We start from the raw sequence: 18,713 nt of genomic DNA on the forward strand, positions 1-18,713 counted from the left end.
ACACACACACATACACCGCAGCTGTAAACGTCAATGTGCAGAGCAGTATGTAAGGCGGTAGGGAAAAAATAGAGCAAATCTATGATAAATGGGGCACACGAGCCAGGCAAGCCCACTGCCATGGATCATTGCCACATTTCGGTGTCATTGAACGGGGCGGCTTGAATTTGGCGGATTTTTTTTCTCTTCTCACCTACAGCTCAACCGGAACTGCTAATGGAACGTATATGTGGAGGAATATGTGGCGATCATATTTCGGAAATTCATGGCAGGTATCACGTCTTTCTATTTTTTAAATAAAATTATGAATATTGTGTATTGTACAAAAACAGTTCAATAAGCAAAGAAATGCTACTTTCTCCACATGAATGCTCGCCAACAATTAATAGCTGCTAATTAAGTAAACCTTACGCATCTTAGATTCAATTATGCTAGCAACATTGAATGGGCAACACCAATAAAAACAACGATGGTTAAGTATTTTCAACATCACACATCTATTTGCTGGCTAATTTTCTTTCTGCATGCGTACACTACTACTATGTCGACATACAATAAAGGGCCGCCGTTAATCGAAAGGGAATGAATTAATGGTTTCTTCCGCTGCATCAGCAGTACGCCACGTCTGGGCAGCAGACGGGAACCGCGGCGTGATTGAAAAGTGAAACAACATAAACGCTTCAGACACGTTCGTATCTGCCAGTGCTGCACATGAAGCCAACTAGTTTCACTACAGCACTTTCTTATATGTCGGCATATGTAGACTTTCCTGGGCCAATATTTGATAAGCCAGCTCGCGTACACGTGTCCGTTTGCTTACGATTATTCGCAGGGAAAACATGTCACGAAAAACGGATTGTTTTCCTTTCACGGATTCGTGCCATGAAATCGTTCTTCGCTCTACACTTTGGCTGCACAAAAAACGGTAACAGTTGCACAAAAGAACATCGGGAGCTAACACAGCGGTTCCATCCACCCACCCAGGTGGGCACACAGCATATGTGGCTTGACTCATTTTCCCTCCCGCTGCAACATGCACCGACCAACTGGAGCACCCCAGCCCTCTTCCCGTGCCCGCCTGCTGTCCTTTGTTTGTAAAACTGCACCACTTTCTCCGGCGATAGAGGCTAAAAAGTAAACCACCGTTTAGTCGTCCGTCAGCCGGGGCAACATATGACGTGAGCGATTCATGCTGCTGCTTCAATGCTGTGCGCCGGTTGCCTATATTTTCCGGACACCGGTCTCTGCGTGTACGTGCGCCCGAAATTGTACGGCCTCCCCGCTTTTGGCCGCGAAAAAGGGAGGCGCCACTGACCGTGATGGGCAGCAGCATACCACACACACACACCGTGTGCGTAGAGCGTGCCGACAAACACACCCCTGACAAGGGGCAGATGGTAGAGAGGAAGGGCGGAAAACACACATAAAGTACAGCTTAGGTTGATTTTATATATGCCGCAATCTGCGCCCGTGCCCCCCTTTCCGTTGTTATAGATTGTGTTCAACGCTCCATGGGCTGAAATATGGTTCGGTAAATATGGATGTGCTTGCCCATACTTGGGCACTTGGCGCATTTCGCTCTACGGTGCTGCTGTACGGACGGGCAGCAGCCGGTGCAATAATAATCGAGAAATTAATAATTTATCACCGAATTACTGCAACGGTCTTCTCCCGAGAGCAGCAGCAGCGGTGGCGAGAGAGAAGACAACATTACCGAGGGTCAAATTCGAGCGCAGTGGAGAAATTTTCGTGTAATGCATGTCTGGGTTTAGAAAGCAACTAAACATCAGCATTTAACAGCACTCTATTTTAACACTGCGCAGATTGGTTACTCCCATTATCATTTTTGAAGTGGGTCAGTCGAAATTAGGTCCATTGATTTTTGTTTTGACATTAAAACAGTTTCACAAGCTGTAACATACTTCTTTTGTAGTACATTTACAATCTAAACACAACTATTTCTTTGGTATCTATTTCAAACTTACATTAAACGTTCCACTTTACCATTTGTGCTTTGGAATCCTCCAAATCTTACATGAAACCAATAGCTTTTTTCCAAACGAAATCGATTGCCTACAGAGCAGGAAAATCGATCGTATGGTGCTGCTTTCCATGCCGTCCATTCGTTAATCCGTTCTTGACGAGTTTACCTTTGCGAGTCTAGCTAACGATGATAAGAATAAGATGTGTAAAAGAACAAATAAATGGGCAATCGACCAAACGGCGTGGCGTTGCAAGGAACCATCCATAAGCAAAAAAACACAATTCGTCTGAGTAATTTGGGCTTCCACATTCCTCGGCGCAACATTTAACGACTAGCCGATGCCCTTAACCCAGCTTCGGTCGTCCATAGCACCGCCACCAACATTCCCGCAAGGACCACACGGCACACGGCAAGTATCCCTTTCTGTCCTACATTTTTTGTGTTTTGTTTCAACACCAGCACTATTTATCCGTGAGAAGGAGGAAAATAGTACTTTTGCGATAAAACTGAGATAAATAAAATCAACACCACCATGTTTCCCAGCGGTTCGAATGGCAATCGGGAATCGGGCGGCGCCCGGACAACTGACCAGGCTGGTGCACGTCCAAATCAAACCCATTTATGCGTCTTCTGCGGCGGTGGAAAAGCATGCGACATTATGCTGCATAGCAAATTAATTTATTCGCCGAACCATCACCAACACCACACAAGCGACGGAGCAGAGGAAAGCTGCACTCCCTATAATACACACGCTTCCTTGGCCCCAATTTCCGAACAGCGAGGATATGGATTGGGTGGTATGACTTCACCTAGACGCAATTCTAATTCGCTTTCTCGAGCGGTACATGCTTCCTAAATTATTATGAGCCCCAAACGAACCTCCTCCAATGCTCGCCAACGCTTCTGTTGGCACAGTGTTGCCTAGAATAATGTCTGAGTGGGTCACCACCCCTCCCAGAAAAAAGGGATTAAACAAGCGAAGGATTAGGATCAACTGTTCTATCAACATAAAACCCAAATTAAGCGCCAAGGTCAGTCAGCTGGCTGGTTCACATCGTTTTATTCCATTGCCGACCCTTTTGGCCCGCACGATCGAAACCCCAACGACTTGCCACGCACAACAATATATTTTGGAACCAACCACAGTCCAGCCAATCCCAAAAAATATGACGACGGGGTGCGTGGAAAAAGAAAGTACACCTACTTATTTTTCCCGGAATGCTTTATGGTTTGGCCAATATCCGTACAGAACATTATGACGAATTAAGTCTGCTGCTGGTTCTAATGTTCCGGAAACATCACGAATTTCGAGGGCAAAAACAACATTCCCCATTTCATACGGAAGCCATGCAAATATGCTCAACGTGTTATCGCTCGCGAAATAGTCACTTTCACACACACACTCTCCATCATTATCTTACCTTTTCTTCGTGTTTCCAACATTGTACAGCTCGACGTGCTTGAATGCGGCGTATGTGGCCATTTTATCTGATTTTTTGCTGGCTGGTTCTGGTACAGAAGTGGGAAGTAAAAGGCGACTAACGGCAGGTACGTCAGCGAGACAAAACGCAACGAAATAAAATCAAACGGAAAGCGCACACACACACACAAAGGCTCACTGATTATCACACTGTTGCACGCGGTTTGCGTGAATGCAGCTGCTTCCACACTGTTACGGATCGGTTTTTTTGTCAGCTGCTTTGCAATTGATAAAGATAACGCTTAAAACACTGAAGACTGATTGTTTTTTCCGAGGGAGAAAGAATTTAGACAAACAAACAATGAATTGAAGTTACTTTTGCAAGCTTAAGATAGCCCTGAAAGCAAATACTCTTTTCCGGCAGACTTTTCCTCACTACTTAGAATATCTTAAACAGAGCTAAAGCAAAATGGCGAACCAAGCTAAGCATCTTTCCGTAGACAACTGTCAACTGAACGAGAAAATCAAGTCCCTGCTTCGTCCGTATGTGAGTGTGTGTGCTACATTCGTGCTCCTGCAGTCTTCTCCATCATTCTGTATTTTTACGAGCCTGCTCATCGGTGGCGGGACAACGGAACACAGGCCTCCGGGACACCCCACCACAGATTTACAGCAAGACTTGGAGCTGCCACACAGTCTTAGTTCCACAAACAAAAGCTCCCCCGAAATCGATACCAACGAAACGAGATGGAGCATCGTCTGCCAGCATCCAAACACAACCATGCTTTGCCAGTATTGGTGTGCGTTTTCCGCCAGGAATGCCGCAGTGAGTCATCGTGCAACCATGCGACCGAGCAATCGCCAGGGCACGGGAGGGAGTAGCCGCAAGCAGGATTCCCTTGGGAAAGGAAAACGACTCGGTACAAAAACAAGAGACATGCGACATACCGATGGTCGATGAATGAATCCATCCAGAGCGGTGCGGACAGAGAAAGATGCTGCAGAACGCTTCGTAAAAGAGATAACGCAACGTTCGCAACGCGCAAAAGCGGAACTCCGATGGCTCCCAAAGGCAGCTCATGGAAATGGTGCACAAATGGAGAGAAAAGAACAAACATGGTGGATTTTGCAGTGCACAGGAACATGATGGCAAAAGGATCAGGATGTGAAAGTGAAAGCGAGAAAAGCATACTCGCTTCCGTCAGGATGGGGAAAGAAGCTTTAAGCTTGCTCGGCATCCACCCGCTGCTAACGAACGGTCACATTTCTGGAAGAGCTTCTGGATCATCTGAGCTGTGACGTCAGCAGCAAGTGTGGCATCTCTCTCTCCACCGAACTACTATCTCAATGTGAACTGCATTGGTGAAGGTTATGGATGCTGCGAATCTGATAACACGTAAAGAACGTGCCAAAGTATACGAGACGAGTCTTTGTGGAAGCAGACGAGGGACGTCAGTTTGTTCGATCAATAAAATATCGTAATTATTTCACGGTCATGTTTTATGCAAGAAAGCAATAATCAGAGAAGAAATGAATTTCTTTTCACTTTAAGCAACAGTATTCATCTTCAGAAGTCTGCCGAAAAACGATTTGCTCACAAAAAAAAACCCGTTTGCAATTTAAACTAGTGCCACTTCTGCTCACAGAGTCCGTAATTGTGAGACGACACAACAGAAAACTATCAATGTTTATGTCCTTTTCGATTTGGTTGATCCTGCTGGGCGCTTCTCTTAGCACGAAAACACTGCCACGTTTTCATTCACTGCTTCATTTTCACTGCTCCGTCACCAACAACACTCGCTAGAGCCTGTTTTCCCGGTCGTAATTCTTTCAACCATTATCGTTCCACACCGCATGCACCCGTGCACAGGCATAGTTCATTGTCCTAAATGTCTTGCGATTCTCAGTTCGCCCGCACATGAGTCTACCCCAGGTTCTAAAGGAAGCAAACAAAACGTTGCTTCCCTTTTCTGCATGTTGGTTTTTTTTTGCACTTTGCACAGACAAAAAACGCCACACCAAAGAAGGGTAGCGAAAACAATTTCCATTCAATCCACAAACAACGCTGCTTAATCCCGCGACTTTGGGCGAGCTTCCAGACGGGCGCGCTCGGCGAGAGGTCCAACTGTCTAGCCAGTTTCGCTAAGTGGCAGTCCTTCACATTGCTTCACGGCTAGGTCCCGCCGTTTGCAAGGATATTATGCACCAGAAAAACACGCACACACAGACACAACACTCTCGCTCGTGTTCATTGGAGTGGGGTAGAGGCAAATAGGCAAAAGCACACGAATAGCGCCACTGTTGCGGAAGCCCCAACCCCCCGGTAAGTCGTTAGGAAAATGTTCTGCGCGCACACAAAAACCCACGGACGAAAAATCGTAGAACCGTAGTAGGTACACCGATGCACTCCACGAATGCCGCGCGTCTGCACTAGGGCGGAATGTGAACAGACAACAACAACAAAAAACACCAGACACAAATGAACCACCGCAAGAAACCCACCACTGTACGAATGCGCACGGTACGAGGCTGGAGTATGGACTAAGGTTTTATTTACGGTGCTGGCGGCATTTTATATGGGGCCCATCCAACCCCACAGGAAAGTGCAGCATAGATCGAGCGAGAGAGAGCGACCACACGGTGGGTGAACTTCGGTCCTCCTCCCCGCCAGCCAGGCGCGTTTGGGGAGAGATTAGTGTCTCTACCGGAAAATCAGAGCACCGGCAACGACGGAAAACTCGCTGTAAAGGAATGAGAGCAGTGAGCAGCGCGCGCGAGAGAGCATTTTAACTAGCCGGTTGCGCTCAGGTCCAACGTACGCGGTGGAAAACTATTCCAAGCTGTAGTACAACTCTCTTTCAATACAGTCTCTCCAGTGAAGTCTTCTCAGTACCACTAGCTCGTGAATCGAAAAGCCCACCCCATCGGAATTTGTAGTGGCGATGCTAACAAAAACCTTCGCGGATTAACCATGCTCTCATGAAAATAGTCACTTTCTCTCCCTTCTCTCTTGTGTTTTCCTGCTCAGCATACTCGAACAACGGTGGATCTTGTAGCATAGCATGAAGAAGGGTTACCGTGAGCGAAAAGTTATGCTACAACATAGAACTCACCGCTTCACTCACCACGAAGAGCATTAGAAAAGCGTGTGGTAGTAAACAATATTGTGTGGCTTTAAGCAAAAACATGTAAGTGTTTAAGGAACTATACAAATTGTGCACTAAAACAGGACATCACAAAGACGTCAAAGCTTTTCAATTTAGTTATGTTATAGTGCACCAAATCACACCATTAAAATAATTTAACTAGATGTAATTGTAATTGTAATTGAATGTTTGAAATACTCGAAATGATTAGGTAAATTGAAATAATTTTATACATTTACAGTTATTTCATTCAATTCAATCAGTTCAATTCAATTGATTCAAATCCAGCAAGTGATTTAGCTATATTGTGGCAGCAGATATATTTTACAGTGTACGCATGGAACTCACCGTCCAACCACTCGCAGCATAAAATCACAGTCGCCACTAATGTTGCTTCCCGCTCACTGTGAAGCTAGTTTTTCTCGCATAGAAAACGGCACAGAAAGAGAGACACCACCAGAAGTATTCCATCCAATGCTAGGAGCAAAACACTTCCCAGAGAGTGGCGAGAGAAAGGCAGCTACACAAATCTTGACCGTGTCTGGCAGCAGTCAGCTGTATTTTTATTATTTTATTTGTTTATTTCCATCCCTTGTGCACCGCCGCGTCGTCGCGCAAGCCGTCTTAAGCCGACGTCTATCAAAATATCTGACGGTACAATTTTCGATTTCCACTGCCCGGTGCGCGGCGGCGAGGGTGGTGGTGCTTTTATGCAGCTAAGCGTTTTGGATTTTCGAATCGAAACAGTCGATTTAATTTTTATTTCCAACATGATGACAGACCCGTCACCGTAAGCCGGGATTATGAGTGTCTTTCGTTTGCCTGTACACCTTTTTCCCGGGCAGGAAATATCGCAGCGAACGCGCTGTGTAGTAATCTATCCTCAGTGTTCTACTGACATCGATCCGCCGGGTGAAGGTTTAGCATTTAATACATCATACACCCCATACCCCAAACGACGACTAGATGCCGTTCTAAGGGCCTTTTCTCAGACCCATCAAAACAATGGGCAGTACGAAGAAGCTCGTCTTCAATTGTGCCCATTCGCGTTCGACGACGACGTTTGATGTCATTTGCGTAAATCAATCCGAACAACACCACCCTGTTTGAACGCCCTCCCTCCAGCCGGAAACCATGGAGCGTGATGGGCAAAAATTAGTTCTACAGTTTTATGACACGGGCCACGGTTTGTAGCAGAAATTCCTTCCCGAACTCCACACCACCACACGTTCGATTCGCTCTAATCCACCGTAAACCACAGCCCACCGCCGATACAGTCGTTTTGTTCCTCTCCTGTCCGATGTCTTGGTTCAATGGGCCTTTGTCTGTCTTTGACTGCCTTCCCCACCCAACCATCTCCCCATTCCTGGCTTTGGCTTGCTTGCGGTGGTTGCCCAACCGAGCGGAAAGTCTCGCCTTTTTTCTATAGGTTTGTTTCGCCGATATTCTTCCTTTTGCCCTTCTAATCACCACCAACCACCAACCAAAGTCACCCGTTGCCCCGTGTGCGTACGCAGACAATTCCGGCACAACCACGATCGGCGAGTGCATTCAGCCATTGCACCAACGCAAGGTTCTTGTTCTGACCGTTCTACAATGCGATAGTTTAGTGGGGGAGGGTAAATGACATTTTATTGGCTCTGACTGTTGACGCGCCGCGCCAGGTGACGCGCGTGATTTGATGCGTTGCATTCGTTTTCCGGCTCAATCCCCCTCAATCACCCTTGTTGTCAGTGACTTTGAATTGTGCGTAACGGACACGTTTTTTAAGATTGTTTAGCTATTTGTATGTTGAACGCTACCTTCACAGAGCAGTTGCGCATTGTCTGCACTGTGAGACAAATTAACGTTTGACGCCAATGAAGCAAAAAGCCAGATTTCGCTAATATACCAAAAAAATCAGTTCAACACAGACACACACCTTACAAACAAAAACAACATAACTTGGCGTCATAATGCTGGGCGCGCTTATTTCAAGCGTCTCTCAAAACATTACCCATTCATTCCCGCACCCCGTACGTGACACGATCGAGAAACTCCGAAAACATATTTTACCTTTCATTGATGAACCAGCCACCTTGATGTTTCAGTGAGTGTTTCGTTTTGTTTGAAAACAATCACAATACACATTCCTGACTTTTACACCAGAGCCGGCCCCGTCAAGGGGTCGCGAACGCAAGAGCCCGTCGGACATGACACGTTGGAGTGCGAGATGAGACTCATACTTCATGCAAAAGTTGTCCCCCTTTATAATCTACCCATTAGTTCATGGGCCTGCTTGAAGCGCTCCTACGGTAAATGTTATTTTTCATCGTCTGGAGCACCTGTTCCTGTACGATAATGAGGATGATGAGGGAGACTCTGCCTGTTCGATGCTTTCGGTGCTTTCAAGTGGCAATCTGCAAATTTTCCTCCTAACTCTCTTTCAGTAGTGTCCCCCTAAAGCAATCAGCATACGAAAGCTTCTTCCGTCGATCGAAAGTGTCCGAAAGTGCTCTTGGAAAAAGGGGTGAAATAAAAGGGGCCCACCACTAGAGTCTTCACTTTCCGTTTATCGATTTCCGGCAGTGCTCCGTGTGGATCCGTCCATCGAATCGTTTGGGAATGGGCTGGACAATCCACGAGCCAGCATCACTCCTTCAAATCCACACCACACCATCCCACCCCATCTCGCATCAATCGTCGGAACATCATCGATTGAATCCGCGCCACAAAATTGGGTCGACGAAAATCACGACCGTTCGAAAATCGGAGTCGTCGCTCCGGAGTCTGCTGTGGTGCGATCGACGTCAACTGTACCGTTTGCTTTGTACCGTGTCGAGTTGGTTGTACTTCAAGCTCGGAAGTAAGCAGCGCTAGGCATTAGAAGCATCAAAACCAAACAAAAAGTGTACTGAGCCTACACACACATACACCGACACAAGCTCATCCATCCAAACACCGTACGTGAAAACACCGTATGTGGCGGCCGTGTGAGCGGAACCAACGCAAAAGTCAGCCGCACCAGCAGCAGCAGTTTCGCGATGGAAGCGAACGGGAGGGAAAAGAACACAACCGACATCCGCCACACAGCAGACCCAAATCCCGCTGCCGGTAATGCGAAGGCTTAGCGGTGGCATTAACGGCGCTTCTGCCCGGGTCGGTGGAGCATCCCAACCGAAGCCCGAAATAAAAGCAACAAGAGCTGCCGCCGCATCCCTCGTGGCAAGGAAAAATCAACCCCGGCGGAGGAGTCCACCAGGTGTGCGCGCTGCTGCTCGCTTGGTCGCGTTTGTGGCCTGACTCATCTTTCTTTTCCCTCTTTCGACACATTTTCTCCCGGCCAAAAGCTCGATTCACACAGACATCCAAACTTTAGCAAATTTTCCACCAATATTCCACACGCTTGCTTTCATTCTGTACCACTTCTCTTCCCCGATTCGCATCGAAGAAAAAGCCCGATTGCATCGATGGTAGCGGTTTTGGAGCTTCTTTTTCAGATTTTTTGCAAACCTCTGCATTTCACCGCAACACCAACCTTCATCACACATAACGGCCAATGATGAGGAATGGAGGGGATCTATGAGCGTGATTCCTTACTGCTGCCATTGCTCTTTTTTCGAGGCTTCTTCTCACTTGCTTCATTTCATCATTATATTTATTTCCACACATGAGGTGTTTTATGATTTATAGAAGCACCGCAAAACACGATGGAACGGCGGCTCGGCTCCGTCCGTGTGCGAGTCGTGTGACGTTCGATGAAGAGTTTCTCGTAGTTTACCGCTGGTACCTTCCGGTGAATGCAGTGAGTGTTTTCTCCTCCGCCGGCTTCTTACAGCCTTCAGGGGATTGTTTTTGTTTTCTTTCAATCTGCCATGTTCTACAAAACTCATAGACCACAAAAACATGATCTTGTTAACATTGACAATCATTTCGCGGCTGTTTTTCTGAACGGAGTTCGTTGTTTTCATTATGTCATCACGTCCGAAACATGATGCGAGGGACGTATTATTACGAGGGTTTCCACATCTCAGGCCACCCAAAACACATTTATGCCATATTCGTGTAGGGTAGATCACACTGAAACACACAGTGAAAGACGAGGCAAGTGCATAAACTGCGAGTGAAAATATGTGCACTTCCGGGTTAGTTCGTTTGGCCAAAGTACACATTGTTGGGAGAAAGTAGCGTATTCCTCGCTAGGCATTAAGTCTGGAAATATTAATACGGAATTATTACACACACGGAAGAATCGTTCAAAGATTTTATTTTCCCATAAGTGAAACTCAACTCAAACGTAGTTCGAAATTTCAAGGTCGCCCATAAAATGTTGCCACATCCATCACACGCCAAATAAGCACCCTTTCTCCAGCACAATAGCTCCGTCATTAGATTTATCCGACCACAGCCAAACTGATCTCGAAAGCCTCTCTCCCTGGTGCATTCCCAACCGGACAAACATTCCATCAAAACGCATTTCATCCCACTTGCTTTTCATCCTCGAGCACTGTAGAGAGAGCGCTCGAGAAGACGATGTACGAAAATAAAGCTGCCCAAATTCCTGCCAGCCCAAATCAAACGGTCCCCCCCCATGGTGTGGCCGACCAAAAGGAAAATATTTACCGCTGCGACTGATTTCGTTGCAAAAGTGAAAGGTGATGTTACCCCATACCACGCGGGGAACGCCAATCGAGCAAGAACGGCCACAGATGAAAACACACACACACACACATGCAAATACACTTTTCGGTACGGGATTTGCAAAATGGTGCATAATTTCCTGTACATGCTACTGTGCAAAGCCTTTTCAATCGTTCAACCTCCAGCGGGCTATGATGCAACACGTTGCTATTGATCAGAAAAAGGGAAAATCTCCAGCCCATGGCATCTTTATGCTCTTTCACTTTTTTCGTTTTTATTATTTTTAGATCTAGGAGTGTGTTTCGAAAAAAAACCCAAGGAAAAAGGGAAACTAAAACGTCATTCGCTGAGGGCTGAATCCAATCCATCTTGCGTTCCTTCCGCCCGGCGCGCAAACAAGTGCCGAGAGATGCATTCATTCAAAACCTCGTCCACTACACACGGCTCTCGGCTCGTGTGACTGCCAGGGCCAGGGATCTGCTCGTTTGCTTTGATTTCATCACCAAGAGCACAGGCGACAACAGAAGAGAGCTCTCCTTTCACCAAATTGTCAATGGTGTGCGCTGTTGTGGTATGACAAGCGCCAAAGCGCAGCGACGATTCTTTTCTCGTCGCCGGAAAACACAACAAACACGTGCGCCTCACATTTTTCTTCCGATGATTCATGGGTGCATTGCATTTGCCTGGACAGAGTGGACAACCATTTTCTATAAGGAAGGAAAAAAAAAAGATAAATTCCAGCTTGTGCCGAACATCGCTGTAGAAGATCAAACACAGCTGGTGGGGTCGGAGTGGGGAGGGGCGGCACCGGTGAACGACCAAACGTACCGCAGAATGGATCAAACGGGACAGGTGAAAGGGCCTTTTTGCTGAGGCATCGGTATGTGTGCGCCTCATAATCAAACCGCCGTCAGCTCCCTTTCTCGTTGCTCTCGTTGGTTGTTTGCTCGTTGCGTCGAGGCACGAATCGGAAGCTAATTGTAACTATAATTAGTCCCGATACAATTAAAGATTATGCTGCATACATATTGCTTTGCAAACTAAATGCTTTATCAAATTCTTCCTTGTTTACTTGTATCTTCAGTAGGATATATAAATACAACACAAATACCGTAACATAAACTCTTACAAATGATTTAACATAAGTATCCACGACATCGTTGACAGTCTCTGCAACATGTTTTGCTCGAACTTACCTACAAGTAGAAGAGAAAAGAAAAAAGAGTCAATAACAATGCCAGCGCGAGAGTGAAATAGAAAGGAAATTTAATTGATGTTCGATTATGATCCGAGATTTAAACGATGACTACCCACGTTGGGATTTTTTCTATGTCTATTGCATCCCTGTCAGGAGAGAACGGATAACTGCGTTTCTTTTTCAGTTCATTCCCTTCATTCAAAAACACGGTACAATCAACTCACTCACTCGCAGTTCGTGACAGCTGACAAAAGATTAGCCTCGAACCAGGGATAGATAGTTGCTTTTCGCTAGGATCGTGTAGCAATTAGTGCACGATGCAGTCAGATGTTCCAAGACCAATCGTACTATTAGCCGTGCGTCATGTCAAACAAATCGTTTTCCGATGCCATAAGTTATAAAAAAAATGACTGCACGAAGCAACACATTTGTAAATAAACAAAAGTATGAAGCACGATTGTGCAGATTGTGTTTTAATAAACACACCGAACACTGTTTTCCAACAAACAAGTAAATAAAGCATCGGACATCGAGCCTCCACACACCTGATTCAACATTTACTCATTTGCATTGAATTGCAAGCGTTTTTTTGCGTAGAGCGTGTAGGTGCAACAACTTGTCCGTTTGCTACTTGCCAAGACCTACGATAAAAATATGTCTATTTCTATGCTACCGGCACAAAACCAAACGCACGCTCCCAACAGACAACATAACCGCACCGCGTGCAAGAACATGGCGCACACCAAAAACCAAACGATGCAAAGCGCGAAACGATTATGCTATTTTACATCTCGTGGTCGCCCCGACTGCTCTGCACCGCGCCTTAGTAGCTCACCCAGAGACTGCAAGATTGGGGACTCGAGCGCATAAATTTAGCCACCGACGGGAGCAAACGAAACCAGCAAAAGGCGAACGGAAACGCGCGAAACATAAACCCGAACCGCCGTTTGCTGCACTCAGAATGCTAATATGCTGACTCAATTGAGTGCATCGGGTGCACACAGGCTGAATAGGTCTCTGTAGCGGCGGTGGTAGTGGCGCGCGCATCTAACTTCTTCCAACACTTGCTTCGGTTATGTCATTCCAAGCACGCTAACCACGCTTGCGGGACACCAGCTACATGGGCCTGGGCCATTTTGGACGTTCAGACAGCGTTCTGCCGGAGAGTTGGTGAGCGGTGGATTCTATTTCTGGACGGGATATGCATGCAAGCTGCACACAGCTGCACCACAAGCAGAGATAGTGCGATCAGCGGGACCAGATACACGCACGCACGTACGGCGAGATCCCCAGCCGGATGATGAGAAGATCTTGAGCACCTCATCTTGAATGAATCATTTCACCCGTGCGCCGACGCTGCGGTTGTGATTTGTCTAGACTTTGTTCCACCGAGACATCTTTGGAAAGATCTTCCCCGATATGGTATGGATAGTCGTCGCTGGTGTGAGATGTTTTGCTCGGTGAAAGCAGTTCTTCTTCCGCCGTCAGCTGGCACGAGATGCGAATTCTTAATTGCCAGAGTGCAGTAGAGTGTTGTCTCGATAGTGAAATCAATCAAGAAGTGCTAAAGGGAAACAGAGAAAGAGAAGACTCTTTTCGATACTTGATTTTCTGCTATCAAAACAACTGTTTCCTTGGTTTCCAATCGCCATCCAGCTTCGTTGAAGCGCAGTGAACATTACAATATTTTTTACACCATCTTATGATAATGCACTTTGCTGGAGGAGGTATGAAACAAGCAGCATATGGCTCGCCTGGCTGCAACTGCATTGGAGAAGCTAGAGTGCACTTAGCATTCCACACACAAATCCTCTCCTTATTACAGTAACACAGTTTATCGATGATTTTGTAATCGTTGTAATACTTGTTGCAATACATTGTTTTCGCACAGAAATAAACAAAACGATACAAAGTTTGCATCTCCAATAAATTGTACTTTCTAGCCTCTGTTCAATACTTTCTATATAAATTTCGAACCTAACGTTCATTCATTTCTGCATCACTCTCTGGTGCGAATGTACATCAAAGCCGACTAACAAACAACTGTAAACTATAATTTAAATTAGACTAATAAATATTCTGACACATTTTAATTACAGCTCGGCATATGCTTCGCTACACTTTCGCATTTGCAGAACATTCAACTCCGAAGCCTGCTGATCCGTCCGGCCCTGATGACTGTGATCGTACCCATCGTATCCACACCCGAACAACCGTTGTACCATTGTTTGTGTTGGGTGGCCCCGTGCGGATTAGTGGATCCGATTAATGTTCCTCCACTGCTTCCCTTTCGCTCTCGCTGCTGCACTAATCCGCCCTTTTTATATTGATCAGCAATCAGCCACGGTCTAGTGCGATGGAAACACCCTTAGCAAGGCAATAATTTTCCTATCCTCCTATAGCGGGCGAAACTGTGCTCCGGTGCTCATTAGAAAAGAAACACGTTGTCAGCCATCGGACGCAACGCCGCCGCCGCCGCCGACGAGCGTGTCCTGCTGTTGCTGAACCATAATAAGTATGTTTTGTCTGGTTGAGAGGTAACCAGGCCGTTCGCAATCACTAATGCACGTGCGACGACGGCATGGCATCGAGAGGTGCATTGATTCCTACAGCGAGTCACACAGTGCGAACAACAGTCTACGCGCGCACCGCGTTCGTCGGTGGAATAGCAATGAGTCTCCGCGTTCGAGAGATGGCTGAAAGGAAGAAGAAAAAGGTCCCTCGCCCTGCATCAAAAGGTGCCATCATAACTTGATCCGAGATGTGTTTGACATATTTGTCCCATGCTGAGATTGTGTACCGGTGTATCCCAACAGGCGACACACACACGCTCGGGACATCCCCAGCGTGCAGTTTGGATGTTTTATGCTCGACGATCTTTCCGTTCGATACGCTGTGCTCGAGCCGTCGTCGTAGATGGTACCGGATTGATAGGAAGTAATTAAAGTGCACTTCCCAAGAGCGCTCAAGATTATCTGCCGTGGGTGGTGTGCTTTGCGTATGCGTGCCCCGTTTTCTTGATCGATTTTATCCTTCCCGATACGACTGGGACATGGTTGAGTAGGTACGACAAACAATGGGTGGATACTGGATGCTTTACTCCTCCCCGATGTGGACGTGTACAAAACACCCCTGGTGTGGTGTGGCCTGAACAGCATAAATTATTATTGGGAAATATATCAACACTGCAGCTACATGATATATTGATCAAGCAGTTGATCGAGCTGTTCAAAAATGTAATTGTACACCATTGCGCTCAAATCCGGAGCAGCAAGCACGTGCAAAGATTTTAAAACGCTGTAATTAATCCAATCCCTAGGTTATGAACACGTTCGCTAACATTGCTAGCAGTGCTTTGCCAATTAACTCGCAGGGCTAGTTTACAAGTGAAAGTGCCATAACAACCTAGTTAGTAGATCAAACTGATATATCGTTTAGAAACGACACAATTTCTACGTGGAACTCCACAAGATTTTCCTACTAGTGTTGACAAAGTTCATTCAATGAAGGAATGAAATCAAAAACCTTCTTTCACAACTTGTTTATTCACCCAATACCAATACTCCACACATTTCAGTAAACATGTTTTAGCTAACAAACCATTCCATTTTCTGCCATTTGTACCATTCCCCTTCCATGGAAATTCCAAACCCTTGCCGCGGTATGTTGTTCTAATCAACCCGACAGTTACACAAACGAGCCCCTTCAACCCGTCGGCGGGCGCGCAGAACGAGCGAGAAGAAACCAATTGGACAATCTTTGTCAATTGTGCCCATCATTAGCCACCGGGGAGCAACCATTTGAACGGCACTCCCTAGCATCAATCGTTCCACCACCTTCCACACCATTGCACTTCTATTCGATTTGCAATTTTGGGCACGATTGCGACCATTTAATTGATGCATACGCCTCTCCGTGGTCCGTGTGTCAGCCAGCCAGTCTTGAATGCCAGGTTTCGCTGCTTCCTTCGTTGCAGAGCAGGGGAGAGATCGTGATCGTGCTCGTGTTTCGGCCACGATGTGCCAACGACCAATGCAGCGAAGGAATAGCTTAATAACCAAGCATAAACCGATCATGTGTCAAGCGTTCTGACAGTCCGTGCGTCCCAGCGGTCTGCTAGCGTTTGCTGTGTCCGGTGTGAATGGGAAAGCTTGCGCTCCTCAGCAAACAAACTGCCACCCGCCAGCAGCAACACTATATGGGGGGCTTTGCAAATGGTCTTTCATTTTGTAACATTTCAATTCATCCAACCATTTCCTGGATTACACCGCGCACAGGGTGACATTAAAGAATTGACAAATGCGGTGAAACCAGAGCTTCCACAAAACCATACCCCAGCGCCATCGAAGACATTATTCAACGCGCGATTGCACAATCCAAACGGTCACAAAGGCGCTCAAGGTTTAGGTGCGCTCGACGCTAGTAAAAACAAAACCCCCTCCCTGTGGTGAAATGCGCCCGTACCGCCGCTTCTTTCACCCGGCAGTAAATCATTCTGACATGATAAAAACGGAAACACCGTCGATCTGTCAACAATCATTAAAACCGAAAGCCGTAGTTGCAGTCCGAAGTTTGCTCCGTTTTATCTCTGACCCACACATACACACAACACGGGCTGACAGCCATGCTTTCCCAGGAGAAATCCGCCCTTCGCTTCCCCCTGTTCGTCTACATTGCATTGGGTGGGTGGGATTATATTTTAATTCTATTGCCATGCTGTCATTACTTTTACTTTGTGCTCACATACCGCAGCCCAAGTGGCACTGATACCGGGCAGGAGGGGTAAGGGAACTATGACACTGGAGACGGTTCAATAAATGCTCAACCTGAAAGCGATTTCCATCGGTCGCGGGCGCAGAAAAAAAAAAACAGTGCCGTGTGCAATTCATTCCGCCCGGCTCAGCAAGACGGCGACATTAACGAACAAACCAACCGGACCCGGCGCAATTATGTGGAAAATAATTAGAGAACGAATGATCTTTTGACTTTTCCGAGCGCAATGCCATCGAGCGATGAACGATTGGATACGAGAGTGAGGTTCAAAGTCACACACACACACAGCTATGCATAGGTGAAATGGATATGGTTGGTCAATTGAAAATGGCACAGCCGCCGAAGCAAAGTCACATTGCACAGCCCAGAAGGGGCAGGAAAGGCGGCAGAATTGTAGGCACGTTAACACGGGTGATCTATTTCCGGTTCATCGATTAGGCTAATTTGAAATAATTAAGTCAATCTTTTCAATGCTTTGCTCTTTTCTTTCGATAACTTATTCAACTCCCACGTAAGATGTCACCAGGACCACTACAGAGAGGAGAATAAATTTATGTCCCAAGCGAGAAACGATACATGCACATGTGGACCACTTGGAACATCAAAACGACCGCCTGGGAGACGCTTAAAGCCATTTCAAAGCTGGCTGGATGATCCAGTTATGATCGCCGCGAGGGCAAAAAGATAATTAATAAATTACGTATGTATGGCAATCATTTAATCCGACATACAAGAGCGTTCGTTCGCGGATGTAATTCGACTACTTGTGAGGTTTTCCCAGTTTCCGACACGGACACGGTGAAAGAAGTTTCATTGCTATGGGGCAGCAGTGAAGTACGCATAAAAAGTGACCGCATGCAGCGACCTCACTCGAAGACATTGTTACCGGGGAGGAGGGAATGAAACATGGGAAATCGTAACGAAACATGTGTAATTGTGCGTGAAACCACGATCACATTTCCGTCAACTGTCGTGCCTCATTGTGTTATTGCCGTGGATCGTTAGCGACTACTCTGAGCAATTCAACAAAAGACTTCAACGGTGGTAAACGCGAGGAACTCGAATTTGAACGTTCCGATCAATATTGTGACCATCGAATAGAAAAAGAAGTAAAGAGCAACAGTAGCAAATGAATTTAGTGACGGATAGCCTTCTAAAAACTATCTGACTGAGATAATTTGTAACAAACATACAACCGGAACTGTGTGTATGTCTTTGTTTAAGAGATCGTTTTATCCATTGTACAGTTAAATATTATAACATGGATTTAATATAAAGAATTCGTTCAACATTCTTTACTGTATAGTAAGTTACATACCCAGCCAACCGTAATGCAACATTATGGCGCGACCCAGAATGCATGAAAGCACAGTTTTCTCACCCCATGGAAAGGAATGCAGCCATGTTACCTATAAACCTACACCGAACAAATAATTACTCAAGCCATCCAAGGTAGGCAGAGGTCGTCTGCATCCACAGCCGTCTCGATATGCAGGCATTATTTTACGTCAAGCATTACCTCGCTGAGATTGCAAGATGCTACACCACCGGTACAATGGATGAGTATTTGCA

The 18,713-nt window shown here is 46.2% G+C and overlaps 1 protein-coding gene across 7 annotated transcripts in view; it reads right to left on the reverse strand.

Moving 5' to 3' along the window:
* The window catches only part of LOC120904952 (microtubule-associated protein Jupiter), a 115,392-nt gene that overhangs the window by 32,730 nt on the left and 63,949 nt on the right, over positions 1-18,713 (reverse strand). For 2 of the 7 annotated variants that reach the window (XM_040315532.1, XM_040315492.1), the window contains exons 1-2: positions 5,907-5,984; positions 3,406-3,721 (exon numbers count right to left, since the gene is read on the reverse strand). The exons of 2 other annotated variants lie outside the window; for them this stretch is intronic. In XM_040315532.1, coding sequence (XP_040171466.1) covers positions 3,406-3,467 — 62 coding nt within the window. In that variant the 5' untranslated portion in view covers positions 3,468-3,721; positions 5,907-5,984. Of the gene's footprint in view, positions 1-3,405; positions 3,722-5,770; positions 5,873-5,906; positions 5,985-18,713 lie in introns of those variants that run through there. 3 more of the 7 variants (XM_040315559.1, XM_040315512.1, XM_040315502.1) reach the window with 3 other exon arrangements.

Source organism: Anopheles arabiensis, chromosome 2 (assembly GCF_016920715.1).
Source record: "Anopheles arabiensis isolate DONGOLA chromosome 2, AaraD3, whole genome shotgun sequence".
Taxonomy (NCBI): domain Eukaryota; kingdom Metazoa; phylum Arthropoda; class Insecta; order Diptera; family Culicidae; genus Anopheles; species Anopheles arabiensis.